The 24,061-nt window shown below is 40.9% G+C and overlaps 1 protein-coding gene across 3 annotated transcripts in view; it reads right to left on the bottom strand.

Annotated features, from left to right (window-relative positions):
* Positions 1-24,061, bottom strand: part of jade2 (jade family PHD finger 2) — a 150,537-nt gene that overhangs the window by 45,418 nt on the left and 81,058 nt on the right. For all 3 annotated transcript variants that reach the window (XM_044140396.1, XM_044140398.1, XM_044140397.1), the window contains exons 5-10: positions 14,877-15,031; positions 10,565-10,776; positions 9,542-9,709; positions 8,105-8,221; positions 3,248-3,652; positions 2,767-2,931 (exon numbers count right to left, since the gene is read on the bottom strand). In XM_044140396.1, the coding sequence (XP_043996331.1) occupies positions 2,767-2,931; positions 3,248-3,652; positions 8,105-8,221; positions 9,542-9,709; positions 10,565-10,776; positions 14,877-15,031 (1,222 nt within the window). The remainder of the gene's footprint in view (positions 1-2,766; positions 2,932-3,247; positions 3,653-8,104; positions 8,222-9,541; positions 9,710-10,564; positions 10,777-14,876; positions 15,032-24,061) is intronic.

Here is a 24,061-nt window from a genome sequence, read left to right as displayed (position 1 = left end):
TATATATATATATATATATATATATATATATGGCGCTAAAAGCAATCTTAGAGACTCAAACTTTTAAAGACCAAAATAAAAGTAATTCGTAAGTCACAAAATTATGAAATAAAAAACAATCGGACGAAAACAAAAAATCTCAAATTTTTCATTTTGAAAGCAGAACTTATAAAAAAAATTTCTGGCGAAGTTTTAATTGAAACTCAGTAAAAAATCCAGAAACTTTAATCAAGAGTAGAAATAAAATACTCTTAAAAGTATATTTTCTACATAAAATTGCTCTAGTAAATGTAACTAGTTGCTAACCAGCTCTGCATATTTGCGGTTTGCTGTTAGCTTTAACGTAGCATTAGCAGCCAATCAGAGAGCTGCTTTTGTGGCACTTAAAGTGCGTCGCTTCAGCGGTTGGCCTGGTATTGATGGGATCAGCCGAGGTGACTTCAGAGATGGACGTGGTTGGCTTCACCTCACCGCTCACACATCAATAGCGGCGGCTCCAGAGGGAGAGGCGTTATGGAGTGGACAGAGACGCTGACTGCTCAGGAGGTTGGTCGGGTCTGGAGCGATCGATAGCGACTGACGGAGGAGGCAAGCGGCTCCGCAGGCCGGACTCTGTCAGCCAAACCTTTCCTATTCATGCAATAAAATTCAGGAGTTTTTAAGGTAATTTTCAAACTTTTCCAGCAGTTTGGAGAAAAAACACAAATGAACTAAAGAATGCAGTTTTAGTTCACTATTATATCATTTATTAACATCTTCTGATATTATTATACTTTCTGCAGCAGGGAAAAGATTAGCTAAAATATATACGGAACGTCTTTCTGCTACAACAAAACGTTTTTCCTTTTGTGTTAAAATCTCAGTAGTGAGATATCTGAAGTTTTTTTTTTTTTTCTCCCACCAGGGGGTCCTTTTTGTGGCTCTAGTGTCCCTTTTTTCACAGTGGGCTGACAGGAAAGGGGGAAGACATGCGGCAAATGTCGTCTGGTCTGGGAATTGAACCCGTGACGGCTGCGTCGAGGACTGAAGGCCTCCAAGCGTGGGGCGCGCTAACCTCTACGCCACCGGAGCACGCCCCAATATCTGAAGTTTTAAATCCTTTTCCTTTGGGTACAAAATGCATCGCAAACTTAAAGATGCAAAATCAAAATTAGAAATCCTTCTAAGTCATAAACAGAAATAAACGAAACAAAGAGACGGTGAGAACAAAAGTTTAAAGAAAGTTTTCTGGCATTTAGCAACTAGAAATAAATTAGGTAATTATGAAGTGAAACTAGAGAAGTTTGGTCTGAATGAACTCCAGACAGAGAAGAAAATGTTCATTATCTTTAAATATCAGGTAAAATCAAACGTTTATCATCAATCTGTGCAGGTCAAGAACTTTATACAGAAATCAAAGACTTTCCAAACCTTGAAGTTCAAACATCTTCATGTGTTTCCAGCACCTGAATAAACTGTTTTCAGGAGGTTTTATTTTTCCTTCAGTGCTTCTTCCCAGCAGAGAGGAGATAGAAACAGAAATCGATTATTTTTCAGCTTGCTGCAGAATTCGAAGTCATCAGGTTGAGACGCTGCCGCCTAATTGCCAGCTGGTCGCCCCACTGCGAGCCAAATTGAATCAGCCGCGTTAAACCGAACCGGTTCTGATCGGCCCAAATGGGCTGCATGAAAACAGAGACGTGAGGAAGAAATATCACACAAAAACCAGAATGTTTAGTCTGCAGCCTGATGAGAGGAAACCGGTTGGTTCGCGGCCCGGAAGGAGATAAAAAGCATTTTAGATTTCCTTAGTGAGCTAAAGAAACAGAGTTAAAGTCAAAAGCTGCTTATCAAAACTGGGTGACAGGGAGCAGCGGGCGCCAGACTGAACGCGGTTTCACTTTGTGAGTGCAGCTGTAAGCAGACTGTTATAGGCATCAGTATTAGCTTTCTGTTAGCATTAGCCTGCTGAGGGACAAATGCCTTTAATCGATCTGGTGATTAAAATAAAACTCATTCCCAGTTAGAAACGTTTAGACGATGGGACAACCATCCATTCAGTAATTGATCAATCGATTGTTCTGACAAATAATTGGATTACAAATGGCCACATTTTGTATATTTTTCATTTAAATACTGAGGCCTTTTTATACAATATTGAACATATTTACAGACATTTGATCTGAAATGCAAAATGTTTAGATTTTTTATCCGGTTTCAGCTTATTTACTCTTTTCAATGTTTTTTTTTAAGCAAATACCCCAATTATTGATTAATCTATTACTATATTAGTTAACAATTAATTGAATGTTTTCCAAAGTTTTGCAGAGTTTTTTGTGCGTCCATTCCCTGAGAGGTAGAAGAACCTCAGGGACCAACCCTCATATTTTCACTTCACTAAACACCATTTACTCAACAACTCTTCCCTCACCTCCATTGTAAACAACCACACCAAGAGTCTGAGGTTCTCCAACCACCAAACCCATAAAAATGCCTCGCTTGCCGTGTTACTTCAGTTTACTGTGTTATTTATCACGATGTCAGAGACAGTTTGTTCAAACTCAAACAGCAGCGCATTTCGTCTCGCCATCTTCTGGTTTCCAACAAAAACAGAAAAAGCTCCCACTGCCTCTGCCAGTTTAACTGGAAGCTTTTCTTCCCACCACAAACTCCACATGGTGGAACCAGGAACCAGGACGTTAACCTTTCAGAATAAAACACAGCTGCAGCGTTTCCTCCAGTGGGAACGGTTCCCTGTTTTTCCCAAACAGACTCGTTGCCACTCACCCTCTCCAGGTCCTGGCGGAGGTGTGTGAAGAGTTTGAGTCTCCTGTAGAGGACGTCCTGCTCCTGCTGGGCCAGGTTGTCCACCTCGTCTCTCTTTAGCGCCACCAGAGGCTGGTTGAAGTTGGCCTTCCGCTTTAGCTTCCAGAACTGATACAAGAAATCCACCTGCAAAATAAATAGACCAGGCTCCATTTCTTTTGGTGTGTTTGAATGCAAAATACTAAATCATGGCAGCAAACTAGAGGCGTTGACTCTAGAAAAGAAATGAAAAGGTTTCCAACCAAAGATGTAGGATATACATGGAAATTTCTCAAAAATTTAAAATAAAAACTTTTCCACTTTTTAAAATTTTTAAAAGTAAAAAAAGGAACACGTTTTTCTTGAAAATGTTCAACTATTGGAGCTCAGAAATGTCCTTGTTTTTGTGTTTTCAATAAAACGTCCGTGTGTTTTGTAAAGTGGGGTGAGCAGCGTGGCGTACCTGCAGCAGCGGCAGCTCCAGGTGTTCGGCGACGTCGCTCGGCTCCACCAGTCTGTAAAACTCGTCCTCCAGCTCCTGGAGCTTCTGCTTCCTCTGGCTTACCTTCTCCCTCTCCAGCTGGTCCCGCTCGGCCCGCTCCGACGCCGGCGCCGGGTGGGACGCTCGGCCGTGCTCCGGGTCGCCGGCGCCGTCGGGCTCGTGGCGCTGCTCGGATCTGGCCGCTCCGTTGATGCCGCTGGCGGCGGAAGAGACGGCGTGGTTCCCGTTGCTGCCGGCGGAGCTGTGATCCCGGCAGAAGGACTTGAAGCGAACCTCGTCGTTTTCGGCCAGGATGGTCTTCATCTCCAGGCCGTGGTCGAAGGCGCAGGTCACATGGAAGGCCACGATGCAGGAGGGCGTGGAGCACTGCAGGGCGACAAAAACATTTTCACTGCCCACTACTGACTACATGGTTCTCAAGATTTCTGTAGATCTGCTGCATTTTATTGTTTAAAACAGAAAGTTTCACTGGAGGGCAAAAAGACGATTCGCTGCTGCAGTAGAACCGTTAACTAAAGGAAACCTGGAGACGAAGCTTTTCGTTTGGTGCAGAGAAAACGCAGAAAACTGTCCAAGTCCAAACTGTTCTTGTTGTGACGCAGAGATGTTTCCATATGAACATCTTATATAAATAACCATTTACATGTCACCAAAAAACATTTCCCACATAAAAAACAACATTCAGTCGGTTACAGTTTTATGTTTTCAGGTTTGATGTTTATTTTGCAGTTATTAATAAGTGATCACTGCGATAGATTAGCTAGTGCTGCTGTTAGCTAAGCTAGCACAGTGGAGGTACATTAGCTAGTGCTGCTGTTAGCTAAGCTAGCACAGCGGAGGTACATTAGCTAATGCTGCTGTTAGCTAAGCTAGCACAGCGGAGGTACATTAGCTAATGCTGCTGTTAGCTAAGCTAGCACAGCGGAGGTACATTAGCTAGTGCTGCTGTTAGCTAAGCTAGCACAGCGGAGGTACATTAGCTAATCTGATCTACTGATGATCTGTTTTGTGTTTAGGTCAGTTTTTTATTTCTTAATTGAACCAAAACACAATAAATCCTGCAGCACATCTACATGTGAAAATGGTCATAGTCAAGTTAGCATGGCTGACCTTCCCTCTCCCTCGCTATTCAACTGTTTTTGGTTTTGTTATCTAGTTCTGCTGATGTTTTAACAACAACATTATTAAACTAACATTCTTATATCATGACTGTGATTCTCCATTGTACAACTCAGAAGGGATGATTGACACAAGACATTTCTAACCTAAGTTTTAGAAAAGAAAAAACAAAAACTTTGGTATAAAAATAAAAAATCTGACTTTATTTTTAAGCCCCGTTTGGTTCCAAAGTGTTTTCTGCCCATTTGCTCCGTCTCTGATACAGCAAAGCAGAAAAAGAAACCAGGTCACAACGAACACGGATCCCTCGCCAACCGCTGGCATTTTGCTAAGTTGTGATAGTTTGAGTGTTTCTCAGCGCGATTCATTGCAGGTCATCCAGAGCGGCGGCATGTTGTCACTCTGCAGTCACCAGACAAGAAGAGTTCACATCCTTTAAATTAATCCTTTAATTTAAACATTCAATGTATGTAATTTTAATAAATTAGAGAAAATGTAACAAATTATTTTGCTTTAATATTCCAAAAATCCAAACATGTTGATTTTTATTCCTTTATTTTTCTCTCCGTCTGAAACTGGACTCCAGGTCTGATCTTATGAACATCGTTATAAGAAAGTTCATTTCACTGAATCGTGTTCCTGATGATTCAGCCGTTCTGTTTTAAAATACAACAAATCCATCGGTCCACTGTAAAACTCCACTTATTTCCAATAAAGCGTCAGAAGGAGCCGCTGCTTGGTGTGAGACACGTCACTGTAAAAAATGTTTGGCTTTAACCTGGGCCCAGTTTTAAAATGTTTATCTGTTTTTTTGGCTGCATATTAAACAGACAGAAGCAGATTGTATCCTTCAGTCTGCAGGTTCATTTCTATCTTTTCGCCACAGAAATGTTTCAAAACGTTTTGGAGGCTGCACTGAAGCATCACCTGTTTAAATTCTCCCTGTTTCCAAGTCAGTTAGTAAGAAATCAGTGCTAAATGGGAGGAAATTTAGAAGATTTTTTTCAATCATAAATGGTCAATATCTCAAATGTTTGAGCCTTTTTTGATACCCTGGTTTGAATAGTGCACGTATACTGAGATTGTGGGATTCTCAGTATTCAGTTTGCATCAGTTCGTCACTTCAGGGCTCATTTCTCCTCCTCATTCAACCATTTCCTTCTAATAAGTTCCATCTCTGAATATTTCTATTTTTTGACCTATAAAACTGGAATAAAGGTCATGCAGTCAGTTTCACTTTTAACTTCAAGGTGAATCAGTCTTCATGGGCGCAGACGGAGGGTTTGCATAGTGTTGGGTGAGATTAATTCATGTTTGTTGTAGTGGAAAACCTGCAGTTTTGACAGTTTTTTCTAATTTTATGAAAGGAAAAATTAGTGTGTAGCTCAAAGTTTTTATCCTCCAGGGGTTTTCCTGTTTCTGCTATTTAAGTCGTTTAGCATCAGTTTATATGGGAAAGAAAGAAAGAATATAATAATTCAAATTAAATGTTCCTGCTCTGGGTTTCAATCTTCTGCTCAAACTAAGTTTTGGTCCAAATCAGATCAAAGTTTGATTTCAGCCTCTCATCCTTCAAATCCCAGATATTTAAAATCAAAATGTCTAAAAGGCTCCAAACTCAATCCAAGCATGAAGTAAAAATGTCCTGAGTTTATAGAAAACACATTAATACGACCGACGTTAGATTTCATGTTTAATCAAACACGGATTAAAAACCTCTTGAAGGATTTAGTTGTTAAATGAAGTTATTTAAACTGTCATCAGGCAAACCAAGTTAAAACTGATGAAGGAAAGAATTAAACAGAAACCGAGTCAAATACTCTGAAATATTTGTAACATTTAAAGGATTAAAACAAACTTTGTTATTGTAAAAGTTGTACTTCAATTTATAGAGTTTCAAAATCTAAACAAAAGACTCCTGACAAATTAATGGAGATATTTAATCTGAATGTCATAAGAACCAATTAATCAAAGGATAAATTAAAATCAGCTCACTAATTTCCATTCTGATGATTAATATTTTTTTAAGTGCAGTTTTGTTTACAGAGCCATCATACATATTTATTGTTGATCAATAAAATATAAAATTTTACTCATATTTTATTGGGAAATTGTGCTAACAATGAATTAAGACAGAATAAAAAACTTTTGTAATAAACTGGAACAAATGAAACTTATTTAGAAGAGAATAAAGGAGTAAAACATTTATAAATCGGTTATAAAATCAAGTTTAACTCCTGCTTGGACCGCCGCAGTTCATCTGGAACAAACTAACAGAAAACTGCAAAGCAGCCGGAACACTGAGCTTCTTTAAATCCTGACCAGCTGCTTCTGACCCAAAAGAAATGAAAAACTGACCAACAGTTTGATCCAAATTGATGGTAAAATGTTCTGTTTTTACTTTGAACTGCCTGGTTGCTGAAATGTGCAACACAAATAAACCTGATTGATTAACTGACTGCAAACCAAACCGTTTTATACAGTTGAAGACGAAACATAACGAACAAAATGACGATGCAGAAAACATTTTGTATTTTTAATGGCTTATCATTCATTAGAGAAAGAAAAATAACCAATTCTGAAACTTTTAACGAGGAAAATCCTCTCCACTTCATCAGGCTGCCGTGTAGCATCAGCATCTTTACGGTGTGTGTGTGTGTGTGTGTGTGTGTTCAGCCGCCTCCAGCTACAGAAACATGAGAGTGAGATTCCCTCCCTGTGGGCAGATCTGGCTCAAAGGCTCACAGTTAATCTACAGCATCAATACGGTCAAAGCAAACACTCCCACGGCTGCACAGACAGCCTGTGTGTGAGAATCCTTCAGCACACACCCACACACACACACACACACACCCACACACACCCACACACACACACACCCACACACACACACCCACACACACACACACACACACACACACACACAGCGAGGGGCTCACCTGGACGACAGGCAGGTTAACACGAGCTAACTGGGTTTGTTTCAGGGAAGCAACATAAAAAAAACATTTGAATTGATTAAATTATGATCAATTAGAGATTTGTGATCTGGAAACACTGTAAAAACACGAAATGTTACCAAGTATTTTTCTCTATTTTCCAGTGCAAATGTCTTAATGCACTAGAAATAAGATAAAAGTGACTTTTCAGCCAGAATTAAGACTTTGTTTGAAGTCAATAATTCCTCAATATCATTAAAAATTTTCTACTTCCTCTGGTCGGTTATGTAACACATTTCAGCAGCAAGGCGGTTCCAAGTGCTTTACTTCATAAAAACACAAAATTACAAAGTTATAAAGAAAACCAGGTCGTCACCAAAATCCCAGGGCTTCAGGCTTTTACACTTTTACAGCCTCATTTCCTGAAAACTCTCCACACAGACATCATGACAGCCTGGGAAAAGGTTTCCATATTTATTACAAATAGGAAACGAAGATAACAATATTACCTTCAGTTATTCTAAAAATACTATAAATATCAAATATGTTGTTTATCCCTCAGAGGTTGTTGATGTTTCTCTAATAAAACCTCAAACTTTCTAATCATCGGACATTTATTTATATATATAGAGGAACTTTAGCAGGGTGGCCTCTGCTGCCCTGGGCCCCCCGTGGAGCCGCCCCTGGGCCCCCCGTGCAGCCGCCCCTGGGCCCCCCGTGGAGCCACCCCTGGGCAGAAAGCAGCAGTTCTCAGGTGTGGTACCTGGATGCAGGTTCCTGTGTGTTCTCGGCACAGGCTGCAGGACAGGGCCCAGCGGCTGGCGGGGATGTGGGACACCTTGGTGATGGGCTCCATCTTCTCTGGGCAGCCGATGCTCACCTGCAGAAAAACACAGACGGCAAAAGTTTGTTCAATTATATCAGTAATTGAGGAATCAAAGGTAAACACACACAGCTTCAGAGCCAGGTTGTGCAGGAGGCTCCACTGATGCTTTTCAAAGATGCATGTTTGTGTAATAGCGGATCTGTTTGCAGCCATTTTCTTGTGTGATTGTAAACGTTGAGCAGGGGGCGTGGCCAGCAGCAGATTATTGGATTTAAAGTGACAGAGACCCTAAATGGGCAGAACTGAGCAGTCTGAAATCTGACTAAGAATTTTGTGCCTAATATGTAATAAAGATGATTTGTTTAGGCCAAAGGTCGATGCTATGCTGTTCGAGGAGCCTTTGAGTTCGACCCGTCACAACAACAAAGTTTACTGGACGATAAATCGTCCCAGCAGTTACTGGAATAAATGATAATATTGGTGTTTTGAGACCATTTTCCAGTAATATAATGGTAATAATGGCATAATAATGCAAGAGCAGATTCTTAAAGCTCAATAAACATTTAACACTGGAGAACATTTTTAATATCCAAAATAAAATGAATTCTAAAGTCTCTAAACTGGCAGACTGAAGATCTGTTTTGGTAAGAAAATAGAAAGCTGGTGACAGTTTGAGTAAAATGAGTTTAACTGTTGCTGCTCTTTTCTCTGCCGGTTCCATCAGAGCAGCTTCAGATCCGAACCTCCAGAGGAAGAAACACTCCATCCAGCAAAACTTATCCTTTCTTCTCCTCTTCCTCACTTCCTTCCCCTGCAAAGAAACTCCTCTTCCTCTGGTTTCTGAAGCAGCTCTCTCTCTCTCTCTCTCTCTCTCTCTCTCTCTCTCCATCCTTCCCTCCATCCACTCGTCCTCCTGGAAGCGTTTTGCTGCCAGACTGAATATTTTCAGTCTTTTGGGTAAAACGGATTTCCAGCTCCTGCTTGAAGTGATTTTCTGATTAGATTTTATTTTGTTTGCAGACTTTAAACATCCTGATTTTTGTTTTAATTCCCAAAAAAGCTGGCAGGTGAAAAAAGATCAAATGTGAAAACTTTTACGGCCCAGTTTTTGGTAGAAAGAGAAAAATGAAAACAAAAACAACTGTGCATTTTATGATAAGTAATTTATAATTATGAAGAGGAAGGAAAATGATACTATAAAAACAAAAACATCACATTGTGACCTCCAGCTGCCAGTAACTCAAAGGAAAATATAGTTCTAATAGATGTACTAGAGTGGCCTAGTCAAAGTCCAGACATAAATCTGTCCAAGAATCTGCAGTAAACCTTCAATCCGATGTGATTTTGCCTGCAGGCTGAATCCTGTGGGCTCACCTCAGGGATCCATAAGGCACAGCTGACGTGGACCCACTTGGTTCCACTGCGCGTCGGCTTCAGGGCGCCGCCTCTCTTGGGGCAGAGCAGACATTTGGGCTGGACCCCCAGAGCGCAGGTCCGACACAGCCAGTTACCCTGAGGCACCTTCAGGATGCCGTAACACGCCTGGCAGAGAGAGCGAAACGTGAGGCAGAAGTATTTCTGAACGTGTCGACCTGCTGGAGGGAAAAACCTCGATTCTTTCCTTTTCCATCCAAAAAGGAAAGAATCGAGGTTTACGGTAGTTAACGGTAGTTAACGGTAGTTAACGGTTCCACTGCGTCGCTGCTGTGGAACCGTTAACTAAATGAAACCCGACGATGAAGCTGTTCAGTTAGTGCAGCGCAGCAAAGGGAAAACGGACGCAGAAAAAACGTTAAATCAACTCTAAACCTCAGACTTGAATTCTTCTACGAGACGCATCAGGATTTAAACATTTCAGTCCGTCACAGTTTTGTGTTTTCAGACTTGATGTTTATTTTGTGATTATTAATAAGTGATTGCTGAGGTAGCTTAGCTACTGCTGCTATTAGCTAGGCTAACACACTGATGGCAGATTAGCTAATTTAAGCATTACATTTAAATTGTTTCTTTCCGCTCTGATCTGTCAGAGTCGGTCTTTAAGTCGCCTTTTTTAATTAAAACCTTTTCCTGGCCTTGTTCTCGTGGTTGTAGTGTTGACAATTAGTAGCAAAGCACTGCATCCGTTTTTCTTTATGTATCGAGCATTAATGTAAGATTTAGGATCTTGTTTTGACAAACTTGAAAGCTAAGAACCAATGCTAGTCATCGTTAGCGAGCAGCTTTTTGCCCCTTTGAGAGAGGATACATATGTCACATCTCAAAACGGCTAACAGGTGATGTGAAACCAGGAACATACATCCACGGTCTCACTATCTTAGAACGATGAACATGTTTAGTGTCCCACAGTCCGATGCTGTTCAGTCGGTCAAACTTCAGGACATTTCGGTGAAGTCTAACCTGATGGACGCAGACGTTGCACTTGTCACAGAAGACCATCTCGTTTCCGTCTTCTCCCTCCGGTGAGCGGCACACGTCACACACCACGTCCTCGTCGTACTCGATGCCCAGGCCTTCCTCCGTCTCGATGGCCTGCTGCATCTGTTCCTGGCAGAGGCGCTCCAGCTCCACCAGAACCAGCTCCATGGTCAGTTCGTCCAGCTCCGGCAAGGCTGGGGCCAAAACCAAGGAACCATTAAAACACTGGAGGTCATGATCTGTTGAAGGATAAACTAATCCTGTTGTAATTCATGTTTTTGGAATATGTTGATATATTTGTAACAGGATTCGATCACTTTCCCACAGCGACTCAAGGACTTTCCAGGACCAAACGTTGGAGATGAAAACAGACAGTTTTTATTATAATTTATTATTAATCGTGCTTTGTGATGTTATTTTATATTCTACTACAGGAGGGACAAGGTAAAATATAAAATCCATCCATCCATCCATTTTCTTTACACCCTTCTTCCCTAATGGGGTCGGGAGGGTTGCTGGTTCCTCTCCAGCTGCGTCCCGGGCGAGAGGCGGGTTCACCCTGGACAGGTCGCCAGTCTGTCGCAGGGCAACACAGAGACACACAACCATTCACACACACACTCACACCTAGGGAGAATTTAGAGACCAATTAACCTGACAGTCATGTTTTTGGACTGTGGGAGGAAGCCGGAGAACCCGGAGAGAACCCACCATGCACAGGGAGAACATGCAAACTCCATGCAGAAAGACCCCGGGCCGGGAATCGAACCCAGGACCTTCTTGCTGCAAGGCAACAGCTCTACCAACTGCACCACTGTGCATCCTTAATATAAAATCTTAACTAAATTTTATGTTTTGAAATGTTTCTCTACATCCAACTGTCTGAAAACAAAACTGAACAAAAAAATCATCATTTCAATAACTTGCTTTAATGTATAAAATAGAAGACATAAATCATTGAAAGGTTACCTAGCAACCCCAACGAGCCCAGCCCTGTTACCTAGCAACCCCAGCGAGCCCAGCCCCGTTACCTAGCAACCCCAGTGGAACTCTAGCAGGTTTGGTCAGCTGGTGAATTAAATGTTCATAACATTAAAACGATGCAAATGGATCCTGTTAAAGTAAATGAGCTTCCTGCTTAAACATTAAATACAAACAACATTTTTCCACTAAGTTTTCTGGCCAATCTGCTGAGTTGGACTTTATTATTAAATTCAAGGATTTCAAGGATTTCAACCACACAATTTGTTGGAGGAGATTAAAAAGTGTGATTCCTGGTTTTTATAAGAATATTTCGAGGATATTAACTAATGGTGGAGTCTGATTTATTCTTCCTTGATGTTGATAAAATAACAGTCACTGTATCCATTTTTCTGATGCTACATCGACATCGACTCGCCTCCCTCAGGTTCCATTTCAGCTCCCCAAACCTCCAGCAGCTGTAATGAAAATCAAAAGGGTTCAGACATCAGGTCCAGGAGTTCAGATGGATTAAATGAATTTGGTTGGTTTTGACCCTCGTCTGAAAGGTTGTCCCACTAATCTACAGCTACAAATAGATGCTGCTCTTCGTTTCAACAGTTTTGTTAATGAGCTGCTAAAATCTGGTTTTGGTCTCAGATGTCTGTCAGAGGTAAAGGCCGTTCCTTCCTAGAACAGTGAATCGTGACTTTATGACCTCATGTTAGGATTCCTGTAATTCTCTTCAGCGCGTGGCGCTAGCAGCTCAGGATCATTACTAATCGTTTGTGTCTTTTCTTTATAGTTTTGTTTTATGTTATGTTCATTGACGTATTTCCAAACTGTTCATCACTTTGGTTGGCCAACTTGACTAAATACAGATAGCATCTACAAAACAATGCAGTGATTCTCAGTGACTTTGTTCCTGATTTATTCTTGAATTTCTCCAGTTCAGGGCATAAACTAAAACATTTTGATGATGTTTCCCTCCTTCAGTCCGGTCGACCCGGTTCTACTGGAACCAGAACTCCATCATCTGCTGTGGTTCTGAGTCAAACCAACCTGTTCCCCTCCTGGCCTGTGGGGGCGCTGCACCAACAACCACTGCAGGAAACCACACAAAAACCTCTGAAGACACTGAGAGCAACTTCCTTCTTCACCAGATGGAAACAAGATGGAGGCATCAGATTTTAGTGTTGGAGGATTTCTCTTTAGTCTTTGGCTGAAGACCAGGAGACATTTCTGCTGCTAGCGCTAGGCTAACATGTTAGCTTTGGCTGGATTTACCCAGAATGCCCTGCGCTGTAGTCCACTTCCTGCTTTAGGAGCGGTCTCTGGTCCACTTGGGGTTCACACCAAACCAACCAGACTGGACTTTTTGAGCAAATCCTGGCTTTATGTTTTTGGGATATTAAATAGCTTTTATCCTCCTGATAAATAAAAAAATTAAAGCTGGATTTACAACCATTATAATTCCAATAGGAAAAAAGCAAAGAAAAGATTTATCTGTTAAACTGTTTTCTCTGCTTATTTCTTTCTCCAGCAGATCAGAAGTTTGTAGAATTTGGGCTGAATTAAAACGACCCGCAGAGTTTCACTGTTTCTGCTCCAACAGTGAAACTCCGGCGCATTGAGACAATGTTCAGATTTACAGAGTTATTTTTGGCTGCTTCAAAAGGAAACAGACTCAGATTTATGTCACTGCATGAAATGAGAAGAAAATGAGTCAGGTGTGTTTGTAGTTAATCCTGAGTTAAGTGGAGAAATGCTGCATGTATGTAATAAAAGAAGAAGCCTCTGTTGCCCAGAGCTCAGCTCGTTTTTATTCCTGCTCAATTTGCATCCCAAATGCTGCCTTGCTCCAAGGCTGCTTAATACTTGATGAAAACGGATCTAACCTGCAAATGAGAGCTCTCACCTAAAAGAATAAAAAGGATCGGAGATATGAGCAAAGCAAACAGTCTGACTTCCAGGACAGGAGAGACATGGAACGATATCATCGCTAACTGGAGCGAAAGAACCTGAGGAAGGGAAACTGTTAAAGGATGTTTCTGTGGAGAAGATCATTTCAGAAACTTTGTGAGATTAAAAATAAATACAGAGAGCAAACAAAGCAGCTCCAACAACCCAGACCACCAAGCAGAGTCTGGATTTTTATTGATTCATCTGATGATCCATCAGCTGGGAGGATTTTTATTTGTAAAGAGGAGCAGAGCATCCTGAGCCTCCACCCATCATTTACACCAACACGAAAAGAGAAATAACTTTATCTCCTCTTTCTTCTGCATCTTGTTACATATCCAGAGTTTGAAACGTTCCTTCATTTCTTTACTCCCCTGTTTGATTTGTGTTGGCATTAGCATAGTTAGCATTAAAGTTTCCTGTTTTTATGTCACATAAATACACAAAATGTTCAAGTTAACCTGAAGTTTTTAGGTTAAAATGTGTACAGATCATTTCTGTCTTTAATGCACAAATGAAAAATATACACAAAAACATATTTATTCCAAACTCGGAACAAATAATTCAAACGTTTTCAGCTGCCTGGAAAGCAGCAAATATGACAAGAAATATGAAACACAGGAGATGCTGCAGGTCAAATCAAGAGCCAAGAAAATATAAGAGAGAAAAAACTGCAGAAAACTAAAAGGAAATGAAGTGAAGATCAAGAAGGAAAAGAGAAAATGGCTAAAGTTTAATTTACAGAAAGTTTCAGACTAAAAATGGATTCAACTGAATTTAATGTTGTATTTTTATATTTGCACTTTACTGGAAGAAAAGAGCTTCAACTAACATTTAATTTAGAAACTGATTATTCTGATTAACTGGATAAAACTGATATTTACTATTTAACTACTTAAACCTTTTAAAACAATAGAAAGCATTAAAGAATGCAATGAAACAAATAACTATCTTTGTTTAATAAAATAAATCTGATTTTTCTGCTTTTAATGCTAAAACAGCAATTCTTTGTATCAAAGGATAAAAATATTTTACTGTCATTCCTGCTTGGCTTATCAATAAAGGGCAGAACTAATAATCTGATTTTAGATTAACAGATTAATAACTGGATACCAAAATGTGTTTAATAGGAGATTTTTTTATATAATTTGATCCAGGTGAAGCAAAACTAAACTTCAGACGTTTAAACTGAAGCCGTGTTTTGATGTTAAATACAAAATGTTTTTTTTCTTTTTTGTACAGTTTTGGTTCAATTATTTGTTGTTTTAGCAAATGGTCTGTTTGAGTTTTTATTCTTCTGTTAATTAATCAATCAATTCAGTGATCAATTAATCTTCTGACTGGTTTGAGCTGTAGTTCAGCGGCGGCTCACCCATCTGCCTGAACTCCTGGTTGACCAGCTGCAGCCAGGTGACGTCCAGGTCGTCCAGGTCGTAGCAGCCGTGTTGCTGCGAGCGAGGAGGCTGAGCGTCTCCCTCCTCGGTCTGGCCGTCGGCCGACCCGCCGCCCGTCGCCTCCAGCTGCGACCTGAAACACAAACAGACATGTTTTACTCAGGAGTCGTTTCTAAGGCAACCCAACAGGCTAACAGGTTGTTGGAAAATGTTGGAAGCAGCTGCAGAATTTACCCATTAAACAGATTCTGCTGGTTGAACAGGTCAGGATGGATCTGTGGTCGGTACCAGAGGAGTCCAGAGTCGGACCTGGAGGTTCAACACGCTGCATGTTTCTGTTCCTCCTCAGCAGGTCACTGTTGTTCTGTGAAGAGCCATCGTTTGATCCAGGGAGGAACTGAACCATGCAGGACGTCGGCCCTCCAGGACCCACTTTGGACACCACCGGTCTACACAAAACCCGTCCTTTACATGAAATCATTCTTAGATAATCAGATTTCTGTCCGAGATGTTTTAGGGTCTCTTTAAAACCAAACAAACTGCTGCTGGCCACGCCCCCAACTCATCATTTACACTTAAACAAGAAAACCTCTTGTTTAATGTACAACCGGACATCTGTGAAAAGCATTAGTGGAGCCTCCTGCACAACCAAGCAGAATGCAGCAAGTCAACAACAAAATGTAAATATATATGGCAACAGGTCGCCTTTAAACTTGTAAAGAGTTTTGTTTATTAATCTTCCATCCTTACAATAAAAACCTTTAAAACTTTCTACAATAGTTAAACCAAATAAAGTTTAATAAACAATAAACTAAAGCTCAGCTCCAAATGAAACAAACTTCTTTTATTGTTGTTTTTGTACTTTGGTGCAGTTTTGAACCTGTTTTTAAATAAATCTGTTTTTCTCCGACGTCACTGTGAACCACAGAAACACAACCAGAGCAAAGATGGAAAAATCAAATCAAATCCAGATAAATCGATTCATTTATTGATTTATCCATCGACTCCATCCGGTGAATGTTAAAAATATTTATGTCATTTGACCATTTAAATCAGGGGTCACCAGACTCGGTCCCTGAGGGCCGATTGCATCCAGCAGGTTTTATTCTCTCCCTGGTGGCACCAACAACCTTTTCAGCAAGTCATTGTTCTTCTTAGGCTGTCTAACGATCCATCACCTGATTCAGGTGCGTTAAACCAGGGAGAGACTGAAACATGCAGGAGGCCGGCCCTCCAGGACCGAGTCTGGGGACCCCTGCTTTAAAGCATGAAGCTGCCATTCCAAACCCTGCAAACAGAGTTTCAACCTGGAAAAGTCTTTCCAGGTTTTTCCAGTGTTCCTGCCTGAAGCTCTACATCACAGTTTGACAAATTCGTGGAAGGAAAAGTCTTCAGAAACGGTGGAGCGCTGACAGGAAGCTCCTCTAGGTGGCGTCTCGACTCCGGAGCCTCTGGCCTCAGAGTTTCTGTCAACAGCGGCAGGAAGTGATGTCAGGATCTCTGGGAATCAATAAAACCAGAACGATCTCATATACACTCTTTTACAAGCTGGTGTAATTCATCTGGACGGTGGAGCAGCGGCGAGTAAATCGCCACAGCCAGAGCGACGCGGCGACCTCACCGGCTCGGTCCGCCTGGAGACGCCGTGACCTTCAGCGGAAATGAGCAACAGCTCAGAGTTTAAAGATTAATGTCAATATGACAACATCACTCCCATCTTCAGTTTCATGATACAAAAACACTAAACATCAAACAGTCTGAGATCCAGTGAGGCTTGTTTCTGACTCCAGTCACAAATATTATTGTTTGATTCTGCAGTCGAAGCGCTGCAGCAGCGTTTCCCCTTCCTGCCGCCTGCGTCTGTTTCTCTCCGTTTGTCCAGTTTCTCACATCAGCCTGATAAAAATAACCTCCAGTTTTCCGTCTGCTTCGCCCTCACACACATTTTAACGTTACACACTCATCATTACACATTAGCACATTGATTCAGTCGTTATGGTTGAAATTGTCCATTTGCAGACAAAAATGGATCAGATGTGTGATTTATTTCTTATTTTTATGAGAGTAATGGATGCAGTAGAAACGCTGCTCATCACTGATGGACAATTACCAGAACGGCAACATCGACTCAAAGTGGCAAAACGAAACATTCAGGGACGACGTGAGTTTCCTGCACAGCCACAGAGGAAGCAGAATAAACGGCACAGGCGCCATGATGGGAGAGATGGAGAAGCACGGTGGTGGCAGCATCATGCTGACTCAGGCTGGAGAAGCACGGTGGTGGCAGCATCATGCTGACTCAGGCTGGAAGGTTTTCCCATCAAATCTTAAGGAAAGTGGAAACATCCAGTCAGGTTGGGCTGGGAAATAAAGTTATTTAATCAATTTTTCAGATTTTTGCTTTTTGAAAATTTTATGTTTGGAAAATCTTTTTTTTTTAACATTGTGATTTTAGCAAACCCAAAAACATTTTCATCTTTTATTTATTTAGATTTTGAGTTTGAGAGTTACAAGAATAAAGTTTTAATTTCACTGCAATAAAGTTTTATAATTAGGAAACTAAAGTAGTAATTTTCTGGGCTGCACAGTGGTGCAGTTGGTAGAGCTGTTGCCTTGCAGCAAGAAGGTCCTGGGTTCGATTCCCGGCCCGGGGTCTTTCTGCATGGAGTTTGCATGTTCTCCCTGTGCATGGTGGGTTCTCTCCGGGTTCTCCAGCTTCCTCCCACAGTCCAAAAACATGACTGTCAGATTAATTGGTCTCTCTAAATCAGGGGTGTCAAAGTCAAATGGACGCAGGGCCAAATAAAAAATTTAGCTACAAGCCGAGGGCCGGACTGATCGAATGTTCATTGAAATTTTTTAAATGACGCATTTAGTCTAGTGAACCTAATTGAACCTACTGAAAACCTAACAAATATATTCCAATATGATCAGATAAATAAAGCAATATTTTCTTATGGCTCTGTCAGTAATCTTTTATTTTCAACAGACACAACTGAAATATTTTTAAAATATAATTGGATTGAAATACAATAAAATAAAGTGCAAAACTCTATTAATCAAAAACAACACTTTCATCAAGGAGAAGTAACATGCAGTGAAAACAAATATTAAACTTTAACTTTTAAACTTGAACTGAGTAAAAACTCTAAATATAAACTCTAAACCTTGTTTGAAACCCCCGGTTCTCAGTGTCCACCTTCCTTTTTGCCATTTTTGATGGGTATCTGAAAGTTAATTTTACAGTTATGCTGGCGACTGCTGTGCTAATAACTGGACGCACACATCTAAATTCGCAGTACCGTAATTCCGCCACACGTAGCGCTAAGTGGAAAAATTCCAACGGTTTCTGAAAGGGGGGACGTTGCACTTTCCAGCAAGTATCGGGTTAATACGGTAACTTCGCAGCTGCAGCTGCAGAGAGTGTAATTAATCCGGGGGGCACTCGTTTAATAGACGGTATATTTCGGCAATAACTTGGTGGATATTGAAAGTTCCGGTTGTTATGGATACATGGGTAAGTACATCATCTCACAGAACATTTAAAGAACTACTTACAGTTCAAATAAGGAAGATATTTTTTTTTCAGACGGGGTGCGGCTTGCTGCGGTCTGCGGGCCGGTTCTAATAATAAATCAAGATCATCCCAGGGGCCGTAAAAAAAACTTCTCGGGGGCCGGATGTGGCCCGCGGGCCTTGACTCTGACATATGTGCTCTAAATTCTCCCTAGGTGTGTGTGAGTGTGAATGGTTGTGTGTCTCTGTGTTGCCCTGTGACAGACTGGCGACCTGTCCAGGGTGACCCCGTGACCCCGCCTCTCGCCGGGGACGCAGCTGGAGAGGAACCAGCAACCCTCCCGACCCCATTAAGGAATGAAGGGTGAACAGAAAATGGATGGATGGATGGATGATGGATGGGTGATGGATGGATGATGGATGGATGGATGGATGATGGATGGATGGATGGATGATGGATGGATGGATGGATGGGTGATGGATGGATGATGGATGGATGGATGGATGATGGATGGATGGATGATGGATGGATGATGGATGGATGGATGATGGATGGATGGATGGATGATGGATGGATGATGGATGGATGGATGATGGATGATGGATGGATGGATGGATGATGGATGGATGATGGATGGATGTAGTAATTTTATGGAAACTCCAACTTGAAAAATAACAAAAAATGAAGAATGTTGAGCATCTTTTGAAGTTAAACTTTAGTATAACTTTTATTTATTCTCTAATCAGGATCAAATGATCAGTATTACATTGAAACTATAAGCTTTTTCTCGTGTTTTTAAAATGTTTTCTTAAAACCAGATCTGGTGATAAAAAATCATTTATTTTATTTTTGAGACAAATCATCCAGACTGAGATTTTTCTGTCTTTTTAATGGCAGCAGTGCTGAATACACTGTAAAAACACAAAATTATTTTGGTCTAAATGAGAAAAAACTACAGATAAACTTCAGCAGGAAAGATCGGCTTGTTTTAATGTCCAAATACTGTTTTTAAAAATGGCTTAGATGAAAAATACCGATGTATTTGAACACTTTATATAGAAATTGATCGTTAAAATAATCATCAGTGACGCTTCATGTTGACGTCTGCCAGCTTTCCTCTTCAACTCCTCAAACATTGATAAAGTTCAGCCCATTTTCATGTCAATATCTTAAATCAAATCATATCTTAAGTTAAATCTTCAATCAAACGCAAACAAAAGAAAAATTTTAAATGTTTTCAAGGTGGGAATTATTTTCCTTCTTGGCTCGTCGTGTGTGTTTCCCTTAGGCAGAGCAAGAGGAGTGAAGAAACCCAGAGAAGAGCCGCAGTTTACAGTTCAACAACAGGACAGATAATTTAGCTTTGATCTTTGTGGTTTGTGTCATAAAATGTTCAGGAGGAACTGCACTGACTCGCATTCCTAAACAATGAAACCCAAACACGGCTCCTCGGAGCGCCGCGCTGCACCGCACCGCGCCGCGCCGCGCCGCGCCGCCTCAAAGGAGAATCTCTCTCCCATCAGCCGAAAAGTTACGACGACAGACGAGGAAAGAGGGAACGCCGAACAAAATGTTACATCAGTTTGAAGAGCAGGAACAACAGTAAAACATTTTGACGTCTTCAGGGCTGAACTCACATCCAGACGGTGAAAATAAGTGAAGAACTTTATTCAGGAAACCTGCAGGTTTCAGTCAGAGACATTTAATACATTTATAATGAAACCCGAATAAAACTTAAGACCCAAAAATCTATAAAAAGTAGAAAAATTAAGCAGGAGAGTTAGAATACCTAAAATATTAATCGACCAACAGCGACACACATTTGGATGCCTCGACGAGGTCGTCACGGGTTCGATTCCCGGACCCGTCAATATTTGCTGCATGTCTTCCCTCCTCTTTCATATAAGGGACACTAGAGCCACAAAAGACCCCCTGAAGGGGTTAAAAAAAAGTTTCTCAACTAAGCAGTAAAACCAGCTGACCAAACATGCTGGAGCTCTGTTTGGGTTGCTAGGTAACGAACTGAACCCTGCCGGGGTTGCTAGGCAACAGCCCAGTGTCTGTCCAACGTGGCTCAGCTTATTTAGGTATTTGAAATCTTTCCACACACCTGCTTATTTCCAAAAAATGGCTGAATTGGTTTTTGATCTGTTTGTAAAATCAGTCGAGACACAAATGGACAAAAAAAGATCTTGTGTTCTTGTGCTCCAGTAAAAGAGAAAAGAATCCATCCAAGAAATTAATCAAGTCAGAGTAATAAAGTATTTGGTAAAAAGTCTTTTACCGAGTAACTGATCAAGTTATCAATCATTTAATATTAAAAATTACATCATCAGACAAACCAAAATATGAAGTTAAGAGGAAATGTTATTTTAAGAACCAGAATGATAATGATTCATATAAGTAAAAATATAACAAAATCAGGTAAAATATTTTTTCCAAATCAGTTTCTTTGAATAAAAATCTTCTGAAACTTTAACAAAAACTGCAGGTGTGTGTCTGAGTCTGGAGGATTTTGGCTAAAACTTTACTCACGTAAATGTATTTGAGTAACTATAACTAGTCACTACCCAACTCTGCAATTAACTGTAGCACAAACTGTGAAAAAAGCTAGCTAGCTAGCAAAGGTAAAGTAGCAACTGGCTACCTGTAGCATCTGGCTACCAGTAACAACTGGCTACCAGTAGCAACTGGCTACCTGTAGCATCTGGCTACCAGTAACAACTGGCTACCTGTAGCATCTGGCTACCTGTAGCATCTGGCTACCAGTAGCAACTGGCTACCTGTAGCATCTGGCTACCTGTAGCATCTGGCTACCAGTAGCAACTGGCTACCAGTAACAACTGGCTACCAGTAGCAACTGGCTACCTGTAGCATCTGGCTACCAGTAGCAACTGGCTACCTGTAGCATCTGGCTACCTGTAGCATCTGGCTACCAGTAGCAACTAGCTACCTGTAGCATCTGGCTACCAGTAACAACTGGCTACCAGTAGCAACTGGCTACCTGTAGCATCTGGCTACCAGTAACAACTGGCTACCTGTAGCATCTGGCTACCTGTAGCATCTGGCTACCAGTAGCAACTGGCTACCAGTAGCAACTGGCTACCTGTAGCATCTGGCTACCAGTAGCAACTGGCTACCTGTAGCATCTGGCTACCTGTAGCATCTGGCTACCAGTAACAACTGGCTACCTGTAGCATCTGGCTACCAGTAACAACTGGCTACCTGTAGCAACTGGCTACCAGTAGCCCTGACCGCCTGGAGTCGCAGCTTTTTTGAGTCAAAGAAAAGGAAAAAAACTACACGTGGGATTATTTAGGTCTCTCATGATGAATTTCAAGGCCTCTGATTAATTAATTTAAGGCCAACGTTTAAAGAAATTCTTCATATTTTAAGATGTTCAGTAGATCCTGTAATAGTTTGTCTCGCCTCCAGAGGGCGCTGTTGTTCATATGTAAACAGTTTTTAGTTGCTGTAGAGAAAAACGTTCCTTATATTTATCTGCTTATGTGAGATTGCACGATGTTGATTCTCTGTTCAGATTCTTCAGGTTAAATATTAAATAAACTGAATGAAAATTAAATACTTTTGAATATTTTATTATCATTTTAAAATAGCTTTTCCTTGACCTCCTCAGTCAAAATGATGGACAACAAAAATAAGATCTACTTGTAATAAAACCTTTGCTAAATGCTTATTTATTTAAAAACAACTTTCAGAAATGATTTATTCAGACTGAATCAAGTTAAAGAAAAATCAAAGAAAAACTGGAGAAAAATCCAACAAGAACCTTCGACAGACTAAATATCTGAAACTTATGCAAAAAAGTCAAAATAATTGGAAGGACTGTTTATCTACCTTCTACATTTTGTTTTCCATCAAATTAAAAAGATCTGGTTTAATCAGATGGAAAAAATAAAACAAATACAGAAATAAGTGAAGAGGACAGGAGAACATTATGACCGAATAACGTATGAAAAGAAGGAGGAGCAGAAAGTCGGCCTGTAGTTTCCGTCCTGCTCCCATGTGTTTCTCACCACTCTGTAAATCTGGCGCTCCATTTTCATAAAACACCAATAACAATCTTTTCACAAGGCGCAGCGAGGTAGACGGTGTTTACACAAGACGTTTCCAGTGTGGGCTGAGCCGCTCTGACAGCGAGCCCACACAGGACACGTCTCGTTTAAACAGACATCAACTCCTGACAGATCGCTCACGCAGAACAGGAAGCCGAACGGAAAGCAGCGCGGGACGGAGGAGGCGTTCAGGAGAAAATCCTTCACACCAGCAAACAAAACATACTTTTAATTAGTCTGAGGCTGTTCAGCAACAGCAGCAGCTGTAAAAAACGATAAAACTCTCACAAACTCATTTGTATATTTATATTTAATGTTACAATGAAAGTAGCATCCTAAATAAAAAGTTGTTCCATTCAAAAACATGCAGAGGTTTTACACTACGCTGATGATAATCTGATATTTTTGGAGAAGAGAAAAAGGCAGTTTGGCAGTTTAGATCAAACTCAGGTATCTATTTCTACAAGAAAAATTAGACAAACAAACCAACTGAGGTTGAAAACAGTTGTGGAGGAAGCATTTAAAGGACATAATGTTTAAACATTTGAGACTTTTAACAGCTTTTATCTTCGTCTCAGTTTATTTTAAGGTTCAAGGCCAATAAATTACAAACTACTGACTAAAAACTGCAGATCAAACTGAGGAATGATTTTCAAATAAGAGGAAAAAGCCGTTCTTTATGTCTGAATGAATGATGAAATTGGATTTTCCATTTAAATGCAGAAAACAAACCGGATCTGGAAGTTGTTCTGAATACACGATGGGGCCTCTTGTCTCTTCTTTTTCAGAAGGAAACAATCTTTTCTCTGTTTGCTCAAACTGGGTCTGAAATAATCTCTCATTCTTTAAATACCTCAGTGTCAAAGTATGGCTGAGAAACCCGTCTATTCTCCCAGTAATCCCCGTCTTTCTTTGACCCGTTTTCACGCCAGGCGGACTGTGAGCTCCGATGTGTGAGAGGACGTGACGGAGGCGGAGTGTTGTGCCAACAGCTCCTGTCTTTGGCCAACCGCCGCCAATCCCTCACTGGGAAACCGTCTGCTGTCTGCATGCACACAATCAGGTCAGCATCCACAACCCGCACAGGGTCACCCACCCTGGTTTCCAGGGGCACAGAGGATGCCCACTTTGAAATAATCTACTGAGAAAACGTTTGGTTGTTGAGTACCATGAGAGAACCAGCCAGGATCATCTGATGTAAAAACCATGAGGAACAAACTCTCCGCCTGCCTCTGCGTCTGAACACCAACCTGATTTTATCATCGTTTAACCTGAAGAAAAAACCTGCAGCTCCGGCTGAAATCACCAAAGACGAGAGAAACGGAGAAACTTTAAGAAACAAAAACAGAAAACAAATTCAGTTTGTTTCACCTGAGAGAGACAGAATGAAGATCATCAGCTGCTGAGAAAAGATTGGTTTGATTTTCTGTCATAAAGAATCTGGGATGGATGGATGATTGGTTGGATGAACAGATGGATGGTTGGATGGTTGGTTGGATGAACAGATGGATGAACAGATGGATGGTTGGTTGAACAGATGGATGGTTGGTTGGATGAACAGATGGATGGT

The sequence above is a fragment of the Gambusia affinis genome, linkage group LG15 (genome assembly GCF_019740435.1).
Source record: "Gambusia affinis linkage group LG15, SWU_Gaff_1.0, whole genome shotgun sequence".
NCBI classification, from domain to species: Eukaryota; Metazoa; Chordata; class Actinopteri; order Cyprinodontiformes; family Poeciliidae; genus Gambusia; species Gambusia affinis.
This window is presented reverse-complemented; position numbering and strand designations above follow the sequence as displayed.